General features: G+C 37.4%; 1 protein-coding gene across 3 annotated transcripts in view; it reads right to left on the bottom strand.

Annotated features, from left to right (window-relative positions):
* smarcc1a (SWI/SNF related BAF chromatin remodeling complex subunit C1a) overlaps positions 1–18,299 on the bottom strand; it is a 40,411-nt gene that overhangs the window by 8,316 nt on the left and 13,796 nt on the right. For all 3 annotated transcript variants that reach the window (XM_016680633.1, XM_016680634.1, XM_016680635.1), the window contains 4 exons: positions 16,718–16,871; positions 16,330–16,508; positions 16,092–16,226; positions 13,400–13,777 (listed from right to left, as the gene is read on the bottom strand). In XM_016680633.1, the coding sequence (XP_016536119.1) occupies positions 13,400–13,777; positions 16,092–16,226; positions 16,330–16,508; positions 16,718–16,871 (846 nt within the window). The remainder of the gene's footprint in view (positions 1–13,399; positions 13,778–16,091; positions 16,227–16,329; positions 16,509–16,717; positions 16,872–18,299) is intronic.

Here is an 18,299-nt window from a genome sequence, read left to right as displayed (position 1 = left end):
CTACATTAAATAAACTGCTTTTAAATGCAGCCATGCTCATCGTTTGTGGATTATTAGCTCAAATTTCCCCTGTAGTGATCCAATCCAAGCGCCTGACGCTTGTTAACGAAGGATAATGATTCAGCCGCAGACACCGCATGCACTTTGGAGAAGACATTTACTTTCACCTGCAGCTCCTTCTACAAGCAGAAACTAAACACAGATGACTGGAAGGATAAACTTTACCCGCCCCTTGGGGGAGAGGGAGAGAAAGAGCACTTATAAAACGAAAACTGATGGTTGCCAAGAACTATTTAACACCTTAACAGATTTAAACTGTGTATTGATTTTTCTGTTTAAACATAATGAATGTTCCTGACTGCAGATGTAACGACATGATTTCAAACACTCACACCACACCAACGGCTCGCTGTGTACAGAAATGGTCAGACATGAGTCCACAGTCAGTGTTGATCATTTTAAATGACAAATATAGAAAACCAATGACCATATGTAGGGCGATAAGTAGAACTGATCAACTAATCAATTTATTTATTTAGACTCGGGTAAACTCTATGACAGCGTATTAGGCCAGGCTATATTTTATTTTTTATTCTTTTTTTAAATTACAAGAATAAAGTCATAGTATTACAAGAATATAGTCATAATATTAGGAGAATGAAGTCATAATTTTATGAGAATTCAAACACAAAAAGAAACAAAAAAATTTATGACATTATCCTTAGGTGTCTGTATTATAAATAAGGAAATGAACATCAGCATCATTCATTTTTATCTGTACAAACAACCGAGTCTATTTGGAAGGAAGAATCACATGGACTGAGCTGATCATGTCAGATATTGATAACTAGAAGATTTTTTAAAATAAAAAGACTTTCTTGTAATTTTATGATGTTCTGGTAAAATTATGTCTTTATTCTGCTAAAAACATGAACATATTGTCTTAATTAAACAGATTCTTGAGCCTGGCCCTTATTTTTCCATCGTACAACTCAAAATATTTTCTGCCGTTTGTAATCTATTTTATTTTTTAGGACAGAATGCAAGAAAAAAAAAAAGTTTTAAAATTGAATCTTGCATGAAAAACACTGGTGAATGTAAAATTGTTTTTATTTCATTTTTTCATTTATTTTTATTCCGAACTATCAATATCTTCAACCTAGATTTATTGAAACTTTTTCAAACAACTGTAGGAAGAGGTAAGATGGCGGTATGAACTAGTGACTCCGTAGGTTTGTAGCGTTTCCTCCAGGATTTATCCTCACCAGTTTGAGGAAATACACTTTTTTGTTCTAAAGATGGCTTATCAATATTTTTCCAAAATATTTTTTATAAGTTGCCTTTTTATCTCACCTTATCAGCCTGTTGGGAGTCTGAATCTGTTTCCATCTTTTCTGGTTCTGCGGTTTCTGCGAATCAAGAGGTGAAACAAAATATACATCAGGAAAATAATTTGTCAAAACAAACTCATGTTTTTTTTCTTCTTTTTTTTACAAAAACATTTATTCCTTCAGATAAAACCCCTTAAGAGGAGTGAGATTAGCAGGCTATTCTTAGTAAACAGATCAGTGGGGAAAAGTGTGAAAGCATCTGCACACAGGAGAGCAGCTGAATGAATGTTTACAGCTGAGAGTTAAACCATGTCACGGGTGCACTTAGGCCAACGTTAAGAGTCTGAAAATTGATTGTGGGTTGGGCGAAGTGCTTCAGGCCGAGTGAGAACTAGAACACATTTAGAGTTATTGATCACCACTGTAGTTGAAGAGGGCAGTAATTCAGGCAGCAGAGGCATTTCATCAGGGATCATAAGTGCTGTGATGACAGTAAAAAGACACATTTTTAAGATGCTGCTAAGCAAAAATCAAGAGAGGCAGAACGATGACCCAGTTTTTCTGTTTTCCCTCCACCCAACCCCTCTGCCCCATCTGCCACTGTTCTTTTAATCCACTGGTTACCACGGCAGTATAAACACACACCAATATCTGCAATGCTCGGCGCGTGCCGATAAAAACAGATGCAGATCAGATCCTTCAATGATCATAGACAGTCATCATCTCCTGCTGGGGTTTGGTGGATTCTTCCTAAAACATTAACATATTCTCAGAGCACTAATCTGCATCAAAACGCCCAGCTGCGTTTGATACTGTGAGTGCGTGCTGCCCTCTAGTGGCTGCACACTTTTTTTATCTGAAATATCTTACATGCAGGATTCGTACACTTATTCAACAGTAAAATTCAAGCATTTTTAAATAGGCAAGTATTAAAGTTTTTTAGTAAATAGAAATAATTTTGCCAACTCTAACTAACCAAAACCAAAAAAAACTAAATGTGACCAAACTTCAAAGAGTGAGAAAAAAATCTGTATGTATGAATTTATTAGGTCTGAAATTTAATGTAAATCATGTTTTCCAAATTTAGGTTTTTAATCAAATGTTAGATTGCACTTTATTACAACTGTGCACTCAATGAATTTATACACAATTCAAGCACTTTAAAAATCTTGAAAACACCAATTGAAACTCAAGCATTTACAAGGATTTCAGGCGCCATTACAAACACTTTATGTGTTGTAAACTTGCCCAAAAATATTTTTTGTAATGGTTCAAAAGAATAAAAAAAGTCTCCTCTACATTTGCACCTGTTTTTTCGGGCTCCTCCGGTGCGGTTCCTGCGATGCCGCTGCTCTCCAGGCCAAAGGTGGGATCCACCTTGCCGGTGCTCCTTGCTGCCTCCTGGACCTTCTTGACGTGAGCTTCCACCAACTCGGCAGGAACTTCCTCACGCACGCGAGAAAACTCCTCTGAAAAAGGAGAAAGGCTATTTTTACCTTGATGTCCTCTAAATGCTACCAGCACTAAAACAATACACGAAGAGATAAAGTCTTGATTCATTGATTTAGGTAAAAGAAATCAGCTTTTTCCAACACTCCTTGTCGTTTTGTGTGTTTTTGTAAATGTTTTAGGGCTGCAACTGACAATTACTTTAGTTATCCATTATGACAATTAAATGGATAAAAAAAACGCCAAAATTTGGAAAAAAAAATGATTTAACCATTTAAGTCTATTTTTAAAATATTAAAAATACATAAAAATGCAAACAAAACACAAATACTTTTTAAATAGGATAATACGTATTTCAGTGAACATTTGATTATCTGTAGAAAATGATGCAAATCTGCAGCTAAAAATAAAATATTTTTAACATCAACCTGTGAAAACTGAGTCCTTTCTGCCTGACTTAACATGAATGCAGTGTGGAGCTGATTTGTTGATTGGTTTTTTGATTAAAAGATTAATAATTGGATAGCAAAAGCTCCCAACTAGGAGAAATATTTCAAAGAATTTGAACTAGGTGAAGCTAAAACTACACCGTAAAACTAGAATGTATTTTTAGACAAAGGCTTTACTTTTATCTTAAATGTGAAATATATATATTTTTGGACAGTTTTAGCTTTATTGCTACCCTGAGAGTGGAGGTGTTTCAACAGATGGCCTTTCTGTGTGTGTATACTGCAGTTAACGAATAACTGACAAATTCGTTGAGGATTATTTCAATAATCGATTCATCACGATTGATCAAATTAATCGTTTCAGCCCTAAAATAGTTGAGTAAGGTCATTGCAAATTCACAAATCTGATTCCAATGCATCAGCAGCAACAAATTATAGTAAAAGTATGACACAACACCTGATCTATTTCAGCTCTTCCTCCTGTTCTCACCTAAAGCTGCCTTGGCTGCAGCAGACGCCACTCTGGGATCCACCACAGAGGCCAGGAAGGCGACTGTGCTCATTACTGGGTTTCCGGACTGGCTGAAGGGAATGGGCTGGTAGGCCAGAGGGCCCAGAGACGTTTCTGTGCTCTCCAGGTACGGATCCTCAATGGGCAGCCGCAGGAAGTGCAGGATACATTCATCTTGGGTGCGAGAACCAACATGCTCCGACACTTTGTTCCAGTCGTCTTTGAACATTTCCAGGGCCTGAAAGCGGTACAAAGAGAGACATCTTTACCAGAACAGAGTATTTGATTCTAATAGAAAATAAATACAAGTAACGAGAACATATTTAAAAATGTAACATTTACTGATTTATTGTGCAAGAAAGTTAGATAAGGAAGAGCAAAGTTGGAGAAAAGTGTTCTTTGCATAAAAAGGCTCACCTCAAGCAGCAGCAGAGTCTCTTGCTCGGTCCATTCTCTGGTGGTACCGGCTCCTTTTCCCTGCTGTGATTCAAAGCAAATACACATATAAAGTTAGACCATTTACAAGTCATTTTAAACATAATTTAGAATTTTACAGGCAAAATCTACTTTGATTTCTCACTTTGGCGTTTTTCTTGTAGAGGTCAGGGCGGAGACCAAAGTTCTGCAAGTCAATTGGTTTGTCTTTGGACTTATCTGCAAAGTTGGGCATTGGCTGAGGAGGAGGAATCTGGAGAACACATTATAAACGCCATAATGTTAACCTTTTAGCTTTTAAAGGTTTAATTCATTACAGATGGTAGAAAATGTTGTCCTTACAGGTGGAGGCCGGTGGTTGAGGGGCATGAGGCCAGAGGGAGTGTCAGCCAGCACAGTGAAGTGGGGCGTGGGAGGGGGGCCCATGGGTAACGGCCGACTCTCAGCATCCACCTGGTAATTTACCAAACCCCACTGCTCCAGGAATGCATGAACCCTGAAGATGAGCAAAACACAAAGTTTAAATTCTACCATTATCAGCGTTTTCAAAGCATTTATACTAGAACAAAAACAATGAATAATCAATAATCGAAAAAATAAACAACCAACGAAGGAACCAACCAATTAATAGCTAGCCAATAAAGAAACAAAAAAAAAACAACCAATCAAAGAAAAAACACACAAAACAAAAAATAACAAAAAACTGCAAAAAAATATACAAAAAAAAATAAAAAAAAAAAAAAAAAAATTATCTGTAAATATATTTTACCCAGAAATCCTTGAATGATATATTTTTAGCTTTACCTGGTTCAAATTCTGTAAAAAAAAAAAATCTGTTATGAAGCACCTTTAGCTTAATTAATAGTCTAGTCCAGAAGATAATCAGCAGATTTGCCCTACATTGTATTAGATCGAACAGAAAGGTCTGAGCTTTTCACTTATTAATGTTAGAAGTATATTCTGGGCTGCAGTTCCTTTGCTACAAATGATGAAGCGTAAACTAAAAGGAATGCTATGTTATTGCATTTTAGGCAATAAAATGTTTTTTACTTAAAAAACAAATTGAAGTATTTGCATTTTAAATATATTTCTAATATTGTACAAAATATTCAATAACAAACATCCAGAATGTGCCAAATTTGATACAAACGCCTAATTGACTTTTTTTTTTTTTTTGCAGAGAACAAAAACTGGGTAAAAATGAAAAGCTAAGAGCCACATATTTAGCAAACCTCATGATGGCACAGACGTCCCCAGTCAGGTTTCTGCGACAGGAAGTGGAGGTCAGGTACTCCTGAGGGTTCAGCCGGTACGTGTCGATCATGAAGTTACGATAGGCCAGGTATCTGTGCAGGAAAACATGAGCATGACAGGAAATGTTTACAGTAATACCAGAAATAGTTCTCATAAAATAACATTTCCAACTCTATGTGGCTGGTGCAGGACTGAATGTCAAACTCACATTTCTGGAGTCTTGGATTTGTTCTTCCCATTAAAGAACTCTGGAAGAGCTCTCCTCTCAATCTCATGGATGCTAAAAGGAGTTAAAACAACAATAAAAAATTATGTTAAACTTGAACTGGGTATATTTTAATTACTGTAAAAATTGTGATTGAACCTGATATAAAATTTAAAAGAAAAACTATAAAGCTGGGTTAACTTAAAAACTCCATCACACTAACTTTCCAAATAAAACTTTATCTTTTGTTGACTCCTCAGAAGGTCCAGCGTTTTTGACCTTATATGGTCAATGCAATAGATTAAAGCATTTATAAACCTTCGTACAAAGCATGTAATCACTAAAAGCGCTAAATGTAGCAACAAAAAAGGAGACAAAATAACAGAGATGTTTCCACTCTGTCTGAGCTGACCTGTTGTAGTCGAACCAGGCAGCATAACTGGGAATGATGATGTGATGCGTCTGCTCAGTTACATTGTCCTCTCCAGCATCCATCCGATTGACTTCTCCTTTGCCCTGTTCATCATCATCCTGCAGATACAGACAGTTCTCTAAATAATGACACTAAAAATAATGTTTTGAATTTTTCAAAACTGTCAAACCTTTGTTTCTTAGTATACATTTAATGTGCCATCTAATCCACAAAAACAAAACTATCCTGACCAAATATATTCCTTTTAAAGACAAAATTCAAAACAGCCTCAGCCACAAAATGGACCACTGAAAAAATTACCTCTACAAATGTAGCTGAGAACACTCCATGCTAAACTACTGGAACCACATTTAAATATGCTTCCAGCAGTCTGATAAAAACATAGCAGGGTGTGAAAATTGTAGGTATGTCAGCTTAAATAGATCACATTTTTAGTGATGTGTTGCTTTCTGACCCAGTTTCACTCTGTGGTGGAGTAGAGCATCGGAGGAGACTAGTTGGGACAAAATATCTTCCCAATTTTGAGAGAGAGAGAGAGTAGCATGTTTTGTGGTTTAGTACAGTTAAATTTCACTTATTTTACGCATCTTAAAATACGTTTTCAACAGACAAATGGGATGGCAATATTTTTACCCAATGAGAATTAATCTGACAAACTGACATAATTCTGCACAGAACCAATAGAATACAAACTTTCTGGCACAGATTAAAAATATGGATTTCAATGGAGTTTGAAGTTCATCTACAGTAACTGAAAACTAATTTTTAAATTTTTAAAATACTTTGCATTCCTCATGGAAATACCAAAGTCTATGTGATGTACAAGTGAAATAGCTCATTATAGCGTCACTGCTCCAATCACTGAAGGCCTTTTTACGGCGCTTGCAGCTTTTTAATGTTTTTTGTTTGTTTATTGGAAAATAATTCTCTATAATTTAAAAATTTCTATATTTGAAAATTCTTGATTCATCAGTTTACCAATACATTTCAGTACACTATGATAAAAATAAAAAAGAAGTTTTTTCGGACCTTGCCACCGGACAGCACCGAATCATCCTCCATGTCATCTGGGAAAAATGCAAATAAACTTTGTTAGACACATAGCAGCGCTAAAGTTCAAGGGTTTTAAGATGATTAAACACAATTATGTTACCAAACACACAACCAAGCATGCAAATCCAGTTAGGATACAAACCCAAATCTGCCATATTCCCTCCCTTGACTGGAGTATTTTCACTGTCTTTTTTTGAATTAGCTGTGCATGGAACAGAAGTGAGAAAAATGAACCAAGTGAAACACTGGAGGGGAGATAAAAGATTAAAATAAAAAACCTTCAAGACAGCACAATTCAGGGGCATGGAGGTAATAACCAACATGAAGCAAAACTGGGGGGAAAACATGAGAGGACCCTAAAATAGACTGAATTACTTTGGGTGCTTTGAGAGAAGATGATTTCTTTGGGGGGACAAAAAGTGGGACATTAATGGGACTAGGTAAAAAAAATAAAATAAAAAAAGAAAGCGTTCTCAGTTTTATGTGATTGGCATTAAAGTATATCCTAAAAGAAAATAATTTGAGTTTTAAGACCAAGTCTTAAAAGTTGGAGAACGGCATTTTGTTACAAGATACGAGTACAAAGTGAAGGACAAAGAGTTAAAAACAAAACTACTGATAAGTAGGACTGGAAGCCTAGAGAAAGAACCTGGCCTTGTTGTAAGTGTATATGCTGCTGCTGCATTTCCACTCTGTTGAGTTCATTTCACTGACATGCAAAGCAGGTGAGGACAGAGGAGCTCAATCCCAGAGGCATCAACATGACATGCAGGATGTTGAAACAAGCACAATGCTTCTGTGCTAAGAATTACTCAAACAAAGACGTCTTGTGCAGGATACCTTTAATTAATCTAAAGTTTTGGACATTCTCTAACATTTTGAAACATAAAAGGGAAGAGTATCCAGTGTCAATTAACTGGTTATTTTTTTGTTATTTTACACCCAGATAATAAGTTCTGCCAGTGCTTCCCAGAGCGGAATGCTGTAGGATGGAGAACACACCATGCTGTCTTTACTTGAATCATAACAGAAGGTGTCTGTTCTCTCTTGCTTATTGTTTCATCATTTTTTAGCCATGTGATACTTTTAACAATGTTATATTATATGATTACAGACAGTATTATCCTGAAAATTGCTGATTTTAAGGTCAGGACATAATTTTATTTTACAGTGTTTTCCTTCTGGAAATGAACTTCCAAATACATCTTTTTAAACTGAGTAAATATGAATTCTACTAGAATTCTAGTAGAACTAGAATTTTAATCTCAATGAAGGTGAATAAAAATTGGTCTTAAAGAGAAGTCTAAACATTTCCAAATTGATATTCAATGATAAGTGCGATTTTACTCACTTTTGACTAGTACAGATAACTTTTATTAGTTCCTTCAGCTACACTTGCCCAACTTAAATAATGTATTTTAGTTGTTTCATTTAACAGGATTTTAAAAAATTGTCAAGGTGACTTAAATTAATCAAACTGTCAAGATGCTCAGGGCTAGAAGTAGTGAGAGCAATGTGATGAAAGAAAAAAAAGGTCAGAAAAACAAAGGTTAACAGTAATCAATACTCCGAAATGCAGAAATAGCTGCTTGTGCAGCTTTCTGAAGCTTTGTCCCTGAAAAACATTAAAAAAATCTAATTTGCTGTGAGCTTTGTCCTTTGCTTAAACAGCCCACATACCATTCTTGGACACACCATCCTCCATGCTGGCGCCAGCAGAGGAGTCATCCATGTCCTTCGTCATGTCCTCCTCAGTGTCCTCTTCCTCTCCTCTGTGTCCCCGTCGCTTCCAGTGAGGCCCTGGGTTCCTGCGAAAGGGCAAATTGGAAGCTTTTCAGCACCGACTACTTTTTCTGTGTTGTTCATCTAAACTAAATTGTCTTTCTTACCCCTTCTTTCCTCCTTTTTTTCGGGACTCGGCTGGAGTGCTGGGCGGCGAGGGCGAGCGCCTCCTCTTCTTGCTCGCAGAGTTTGCCTTGCGCTCCTTGCGATCGGGTGTACGGGAAGACTGATCAGACAAACCCCGTGCAGCGCAGGGAGCGAGGGATGGAGGATGAGAGAAAGAGCGGCAGAATGAGAAGAATGGAACGGTTGCACACACAAGGAGGGGAAGAAGGGAGAACAACAACAGGGTTGGGGAGGATGCTTTGGTGGGTGGTGGAGGAGACAAACCGGGTTCCTGTACACCGTCCAGTCAAAAATAGTCACATCTGGTTAATAAAGTTCCATGTTTGCTCTACAAATGTTGTCATTTTCCAACTTATAGTGGTCAAATCCTAAAGAAAGTAAAAGCATTGACTGCCTCCGTATTAACGCTGACAGGAACCCTGAACTTAATCAGAAAGTAGACGAAGTGCAACAAAAGGTTTGAAAAAGGTGAGCAGTAGACAGAAGCCAGATGTGGAAAAGGACGACGAAGAACAGGGCAAAGCTACAGGCAAAAAAAGGCTAACTTGCAACAAAAAAATACTCTCATACAAAACATCCACACATGCCGTCAAACTGAATGTTTCAAACACAAGACACACAAACCTACCTCCTCCTCTTTGGGGAAGATTCTCTGTCGGAAGCTGACAGGCTTTTTGTTCTCGTCCAGCTCATAGTCTTCCTCATTCATCCACTCATTGAAGGCATCTGTGTCTAAAACCCATTTGGCATGAACCTAAGGAAGCAGAGAGAAGTCTTACCTCTGTAATATTTACAAATGATCAAAAGAGCATTTTTAATAAGCAGTGATTGTGAAAGCGAATAATCCCTTCAACATTAATATATTAATGAAATTATTAGATTTTATTTTAATTCAACTGGATTTAATTAGCAGTATCAATATAATTCTGCAATTATTCCAAATAAACTGCATTTTATGACGTTGGTAGATTTGTTTTTGTAAGTATATTTTTACCAGAAGCCCAGTTCTAGTCTTTTTCTTCAGCTTTAGTTATAACAAAACTTGTAAAGTGATGTAAGGAAACATCATTTTTTGAAACTTCAAGGCATTCAAAACTGATCTATTCCAGGAGCCAACTTAAAAACTCAAATAATTTTGAAAAGTATCAATTATTTTAAACAGATAAGATAAGGAGCTTATTTTTCTTTTTACACAAAAAAACCCATCTTCATAGACCGTGATATTTACCTTCCAGGGTTTCTCAGAGCTGGGAGGATCTTCCACATCACCATCCACCTCACCGGCGGATACCCAGGTGTCATAGCTGACAAAACATGAACCATCAGTGATCAGTCATGCAGCGTAAAGACATGGGGAACTGAATCAATTTCTTAAAAAAATACTTAAAATAAACATGCAAAACGTTATCCAGAAAATATGAGAAAAAAGCCATTTGAGAAAGAAAATCTGAGCTTTTCAGCAACAGATTCTGTTCACCTGTCTGGGTAGAAGCCCCAGTGAACGAGGACCTGCTTGTCCTTCCTCATGACCGGACGCAGCCACTCCTCTGAAAAACACAAATCAGTGTTTAAATTCTAAATGTTCAGGAGAAAAACAATCAATTTACATTTCCACCCACTTATTGCACAATTGTCCATGTTGGTGAAAATGGAAAACTCTATCTAAACCACTGTTCGCTACATTTTTATACAACTAAAGACACATTATATGGCATCTGAAAACAGTTGGATCATACTGGGAACAAAATAAATCTTCTCCTGAACATTTTATATAATTAACAAGTGAATCTGTGAGTCAGAAAAATCTCAATCAAGTTTATTTATATAGCATATTTCAGCAGCAAGGTGGTTCAAGATGCTTTACATAATAAAAACACAACATTACAAAGCTATAAAGAAAAAACCATACAGTCAACAACTGCACAAACTACATTTTGATAAGTGCCATCACCAAAATCATACACATCAAATATGACGGTCAATGTTTTATTTATTATGGTTCAAAAGATTTGAAACCAACCGTCTTCCTGCTGCGTCAAAGATGGGTGAATGTGATGAGTTGCCTTTGACTTGTCCTCAGTGACCGAACCCTGGAGAGGAGATGAGAAAAAAAACAAATACATCAGCATCTATTATAAAATCTACTTCCCAAATAATTAGGATTGTCTCGGTTTGACCCAAGTTCACCTGGTGCCTCTTGATGATGTCTTTGAGCTTGCTGACTTGCTTCTGCTCAATTTCTGGCGACAGGTAGACGAGGGGCCGTGTCAGGCAGTTATTCTAAAAGCACACAAACACTTTCAGGAAACCGGTAAAGAGCTAAATGAAGACATATTTAGTCTAAATAACACAAACTGAACATGTACAGTCAGCAGCCTTTGTCTACACTCTTGCTCTCACCTGGACCAGGTGTTTTTCAACATTTAGGAACATTTCCACATTCCGGTCCATCCGAGACGGATTCTGCAGGTCAAATCTCCTCCTGATAGTGAGTGTCAGATAATATATAATAAAATCCCTGATAAATATCTTCAATTGGTACTCATGGACATACATATTAAATCAATCAAGTTTATTTTAATATCACATTTCAGCAACAAGGCAGTTCAAAGTGCTTTACATCATAAAAACACAAAGTCATAGAAAACACAGTTGAAACATTTTGCCAAGTGCCATCATTACACATCAAAATGTTGGGTAGTATTTCAATTATTATGGTTCAAAAGAAACAGTTAACTTACCAGCCCTGCTCACTTTTATACTTGTATACTGATCCCAAGATGTGACAGAGAGTTCCTCCTGCCTTGAAATCAAGGAAACATTTGGCCTAGACGAGGAGAAGGAACAAGAACTGTGTTTTAGTGCCTAGGGTGTGTGGTTAATGTCACGAGTAATGAGTGTGTGCTTACAGGTAGCTTGGTAAGAGGAGGATTGTTGACCCTGCGTCCAAACGCATCCTCTTGAAACTGAAGCAGCTGGACCACCAGGCCAGCCAGGGACTTACTGGATGGAGAGTCATTCTGGACATACTGGGGGGACACAAAGACAAACACGTTAACTTATCTCATATTTTTTAACTCATGTTTAATGAAACAGAAATGCTCCAAGACCTCCAGTCAAAGTAGGCGGTGATAGCATCACTAAAATTAATAGTAAAATTCAAAGGAAGAACTCAATCAGTGTTTACTACTGCCTCTCAGTCCATACATTCATCAGCTTTTTCTTTAAGTTTAAAGAGCAAACGAATAAATCAGAAATTAAGTATCTAAATATATGTATATTTTTAACAAAAGCTCTGCTTACAAACAAAATGGAGACAGAAATGCATCAGAAAGTAGCAGCGCTAGGCTCTAAAATACAAATTATGCTCATGTAAAGGAATATCTCATATTGCACTTTTCTGCAGTCACCAGTGAAAATCAGAGATGATCTGGGAAATAAGCTGGTGACTGGAATCAGCAGATTTTCAGCTGGATCTGCCCTGACCAATGACCAGACAGAAAGTAGAACATTTTGTGACCAGTGAAAGCACAAAGTACCGCCAGGTCACCCAATAGACCCCACTCCTCAGTGTGGATGCATTTAATGTGTGAAGAAGACTCAAAGTTAGATATTTTTCCTATTAATGATGTCTATTAATCAGAAGGAGAATGGAGATGTGAGTAACAACTGAAAAGGAGGCTGTATTACCAACAAGACATCAAGACATCTTTCCACTTTATTCAGGCTGCAAAAGAGCGAGAGAGAGCAAAACCTGCAGCAGTTAACAGGGACTTTGAGCAAAATGCTGCAATGTTGTTCTGTTTTATCCTTTTCCCTCCCTGTGAAAGTGCTGGATTATAAAATCTTGTTATTGGGGATCTCAGTGATAAGGTAATGTGCTACATTATTCAGAACATAAATATATTTTTTCTAATTTTTTCTGCTGAACAGCAATCGTTACTGATATGGAATTACACCAACTCTGACAAAAAATAATTACAGATCACACACAGCAGGAAGGCAAATAAAATAATACTTTTTATTGTTATTGTATTTTATGTTGCCTCTTAAAGANAATAAACCTTTCAAACAGGCTTTTTATCCACCTGGATAAAATTGGTTTGCATTCACTTTTATTAAATGTTATGATGAGTTTAATGAAGGCACTTTACAAAATGCAATCGTTGTTCTGGTTTTTGCAATTGTTGACTAAATGATGTGTTTATGTTTTCCTTGCTGTTGAAAAAACAAAAACTTGATAAACAAAAAATAAATATTTCTGCAGTTAAAAGATGTTTTATAAATTTAGTCCAACAAAAAAAACCTAAATAAATAAAACTATGACTTCTCCACATACACGCACACACACACAAAGTCTTAAAGTGACCTCTGACCTGTCTGGTGGGGGGCCATGGGATGGTGGCCCATTGGAGGGAACCCAGGATGCATTGCAGCACCTGGTGGCGGTCCTCCATGGTGGGGGGGAGGCCCGCCGTGGTGGGGCGGTGGTCCTCCATGGTGAGCAGGAGGAGGGCCGCCGTGGTGGGGCGGGGGTCCGCCGTGATGCATACCATGTGGAGGGGGTCCGGGGTGGGGTCCGGGTCCAGAGCCCTGACCTTGAGCCTGGGCAGCGGCAGCAGCAGCAGCGGCGGCGGCGGCAGCGGCTTGCTGCTCCATCTGTTGTCTGGCCTTCATCTCGGCGTATTTCAGCTGCTCCATGTGGAACGCCTGGCGCTCAGTGAGGAGCTGCTGCCGCTGAAGCTCCAGCTGCACAAAGAAACACCAACACAAACAATCAGAGGTGGAAAAATCCCTCCATTCTCAGATGCATCACGACGATTAGACTGAGGAAGTTATAGGAGCTTTCTGCCAGCAAAAGGTTAATAAAAGTATGTTGACTGGTGCTACAACCTACTACGATTAAAAAGCTAATGGTAAATAGCAGATCTGTAACGATTCATCAGAGGAGTCAAAGAACCTGATTCTTAAAAGTCCTTGAGCCACGTTACCCGCCTCAAGGCTTCGTCAAATAATGTTTAACTCTTTAGCGCACTGTGCTACAGCCAGACTCACTCCACCAATGAGCTGCTGATGAATGCTAAGAAGCTCCAGATTAATTCACTTATTGGCCATGTCTTACCACCTTTCCATATCTATTAACTAAAACCAATGAATTTCATTATATTTACCTTGGTGCTCACTGATATACAATCATAAAAATATAAATTCTCACTTGTCAAACTTAGTTAAATAATATTTGGCATGAGACTGCAGGAATCTACATGCTTTCACTGAACGTTTTCTCCATTATCCAGACTGTTTCCATGTATTAGAGCTGGAACACGCTTTGCTGTGTTTCTGCTGTTCTGTGTAGATCTTTACAACTACGATGTTTTATAGCAGCAGCCCAGGTTTGGGTTCTCTCCAGTTCCACAAAAACTTCTTTAAACAGTTCTTTTCATGAAGTGTTTGCATCTGTGAAACTGGGCTTGAATCCCACCGCTATGAAAACACAGTTTTCCACTCCCACCAGTGTCTCCAGGACACACACTTTGAAACTCATAAGCTAAATCACTCATGTGTCCCATGAAGACCACTGTCGGTTCAAACTGCATCACTAAACAACTGCTTTGCTCTTGAAAACTTTCTCCTAGCAGCTCAATTTCTAAAGCTGCCAACATTTTAAGTTTTGTTTCTGCTTCAGTATCTTTGAAAGACCCAAGACTAAGTCAGGTTTAACTCACCCGGTGAGAACGTGCTGATGGACTATATGTTTCTTGGCTACATCATCAAAGTAACCACAGAACTGAGCTGTATGGTACAGGAAATGCAAAACAGACAAGTACTCTCAACAAAAACAAGGGTTCCCAGTTTCTCTTGTAATAGCCACCTTATTTGGAGTAACAAAAAAAAAAAATAAAAAATTCAAAAATTAACAGAAGAAAATGAGGACGAACCATAAAAAATAAATGACCCAGCAGCTTTATGATTTCAGACAAGAGTGATTTGTCTTTGGGAGGCTAAGAAATCGGTTTATCGTGTGAACAGCAGATAATCTAGCACTTTGTAGTGTTTTCTTAACATCAAGCTCAGACATTGTACAAGTATTTATTTCAAAATGGGACAGTGTGTTAAGTGAAGGTGCAAAACGTGGCCCGATAAATCCAATTCAGAGCATTTTCTCATTCAGTGAGTGACGCTAATAACCTTCATCTAAAATAAAGAAACTCCTGTTTCACACCAACATGGTGTTTAAAAGCAAAATATCCACCATGATCTAGTCAATTTTATTTAAAACAGTTATCATTACTGCAATAAAAATAACATACCACATTTTGTATCACGGTTAGAGTGCTGCCATTTATACCAGATTTATTATTTTCATACTTTCAGAACTTTAAAACACCCTCTCATTTTAATAATAATAGATCATTTTTTATAATGCCCTTTATAGCCTTAGATATCAAAGAGCAGGAAACAGGAACAAAACAAGAAGTTGTAATGGATAAAGATAATTAAATGAATAGATACATGAATAAAAGAGATTAAAACCAATACGTAAGAAAATGAACCAAAAAGAAATCTCTTAAGGTATTTTTAAAAACAGTTAGTAATAAACTGACCTTTTTAAAACCTCCGTTTATCACAATAACTAATTATAGTATTAGATTTCAACTAAACATGTTGATTCTGCAGAACAGTTTAGCTTTTTTGGACATAAAAAATGTGTCATGTAAACACCCCAATCGGGATGTTTTACAGATGCAACTTGATCAAAATGAATTTATAATCTGAATAAGAGGGGTGATTTATGCCGACTGATAATCCGAATGGCGTGAATGTAAACACAGTTAATGTTAATAAATTTGCTGTGCTGCAAACATCTTTGAGATCTCATTATAAGGGCTTTAAACCATAGGAATGGTGAGACCAAAGACTTTCTAAAACCTCTGTTTATCACAATAGTAGTAACAAGAACTATGCTTACTTATAAAAGACTGGGGCGGATCAAAGGGAGCCTTGCCTTTGCATTAATTAACACATTTTTCTCCCAATTCCTAACATTTAAACTCTGACTTACAGCTTCCTTTTCGCGGTCCATGATGGTCTCCAGCTCTTCGAAGTGCCTCAGCTTGATTTCCAACTTCTTCATCTGGGTTTCCACCAGCAGCGCAACCAGGGACTTAATTTTCCTTTCTTCAACCGCCGCCAAGTGCTGAGAAGATGGATAAAGTACGATGATGAATATCCAAGAAAACGTAAATCTGTTGCAGGCCAGCATAATGGAAACATGTGATCTGTTGAGCGGCCGGCCTCACCTTGGCTTTGGTGGCTGCAGAAGCGAGAGCAGCAGCGGCCGCTGTGGCGATGTTTCCCTCTCCGATGTCATGCTCCAACTTCTTCTGCTTTTCCTCTCCCTCCTCAGTAGCCGTCTTGTCCTCTTTCTCCTTCTCTTGATCTGAAGATGAGGTGTCCATAGTTTCATCCTTATCTTTATCTGGAAGAAACAGTTTAAGAGATACATTCCTACTTCATTCCAACAGAACAATGTCATTTCTGCAAAAGAAAATGTTCTGAAGGACTAAGAACTGATGTTGACGGATGAGTTTTCTTTAGATTTCTACTTTGTCTCCAAAAAAGTCAAGTAAACTAAAACACGTTGTAGTGGTTCGTTGAAGAGATGTGATGACCTGTATCATGTTTTACCTGCTGAAGCTGTTTTGGTCTCTCCTTCTTCCTCCTTCTCCTGTTCATGCTCTGATCCCTCTGCTCCCTCCTTCTTCACCTTTTCTGTGCTCTCCGTCTTGTCGCTTTTCTCTGCCGACTCACTGGGCTTTTCCGCCTCATCCTTCATCTCAGCCTGAAAACAGAACATCACACACATGAGCTTAATGTATGAGAAAAGACATTATTCAGGAAGGATGCTTTGGGACTTAATGGGACGATTTAACTGTATTAAGTTTGTCTTGTGAAATTAGGAGTGCATGATATTAGAATATCTGCCAATGGTGTATATTATTTGTAAATATTGATGTATTTATGGCATCAGGTTCAATATTTCTTTATTTTCTTTTGTCCTTTGTTTCTCATTTGTGCTTCCATAACTCCAGGACCTTCACGCACGTTGAACAAAATGCTAACTCTTTCACTTTGAATATATTAGCCAGCAGTTATTGAACTCCAAACAGTCTTTTGCGATACGAGTATGAGCAACAATTTACATCACTGTGAATTTGTTCTACATTAAATAAACTGCTTTTAAATGCAGCCATGCTCATCGTTTGTGGATTATTAGCTCAAATTTCCCCTGTAGTGATCCAATCCAAGCGCCTGACGCTTGTTAACGAAGGATAATGATTCAGCCGCAGACACCGCATGCACTTTGGAGAAGACATTTACTTTCACCTGCAGCTCCTTCTACAAGCAGAAACTAAACACAGATGACTGGAAGGATAAACTTTACCCGCCCCTTGGGGGAGAGGGAGAGAAAGAGCACTTATAAAACGAAAACTGATGGTTGCCAAGAACTATTTAACACCTTAACAGATTTAAACTGTGTATTGATTTTTCTGTTTAAACATAATGAATGTTCCTGACTGCAGATGTAACGACATGATTTCAAACACTCACACCACACCAACGGCTCGCTGTGTACAGAAATGGTCAGACATGAGTCCACAGTCAGTGTTGATCATTTTAAATGACAAATATAGAAAACCAATGACCATATGTAGGGCGATAAGTAGAACTGATCAACTAATCAATTTATTTATTTAGACTCGGGTAAACTCTATGACAGCGTATTAGGCCAGGCTATATTTTATTTTTTATTCTTTTTTTAAATTACAAGAATAAAGTCATAGTATTACAAGAATATAGTCATAATATTAGGAGAATGAAGTCATAATTTTATGAGAATTCAAACACAAAAAGAAACAAAAAAATTTATGACATTATCCTTAGGTGTCTGTATTATAAATAAGGAAATGAACATCAGCATCATTCATTTTTATCTGTACAAACAACCGAGTCTATTTGGAAGGAAGAATCACATGGACTGAGCTGATCATGTCAGATATTGATAACTAGAAGATTTTTTAAAATAAAAAGACTTTCTTGTAATTTTATGATGTTCTGGTAAAATTATGTCTTTATTCTGCTAAAAACATGAACATATTGTCTTAATTAAACAGATTCTTGAGCCTGGCCCTTATTTTTCCATCGTACAACTCAAAATATTTTCTGCCGTTTGTAATCTATTTTATTTTTTAGGACAGAATGCAAGAAA

Source organism: Poecilia formosa, unplaced genomic scaffold, assembly GCF_000485575.1.
Source record: "Poecilia formosa unplaced genomic scaffold, Poecilia_formosa-5.1.2 Scaffold250, whole genome shotgun sequence".
In the NCBI taxonomy this organism is placed as follows: domain Eukaryota; kingdom Metazoa; phylum Chordata; class Actinopteri; order Cyprinodontiformes; family Poeciliidae; genus Poecilia; species Poecilia formosa.
The sequence above is the reverse complement of the archived record's forward strand: the minus strand, read 5'-3'. Positions and strand labels throughout refer to the sequence as shown.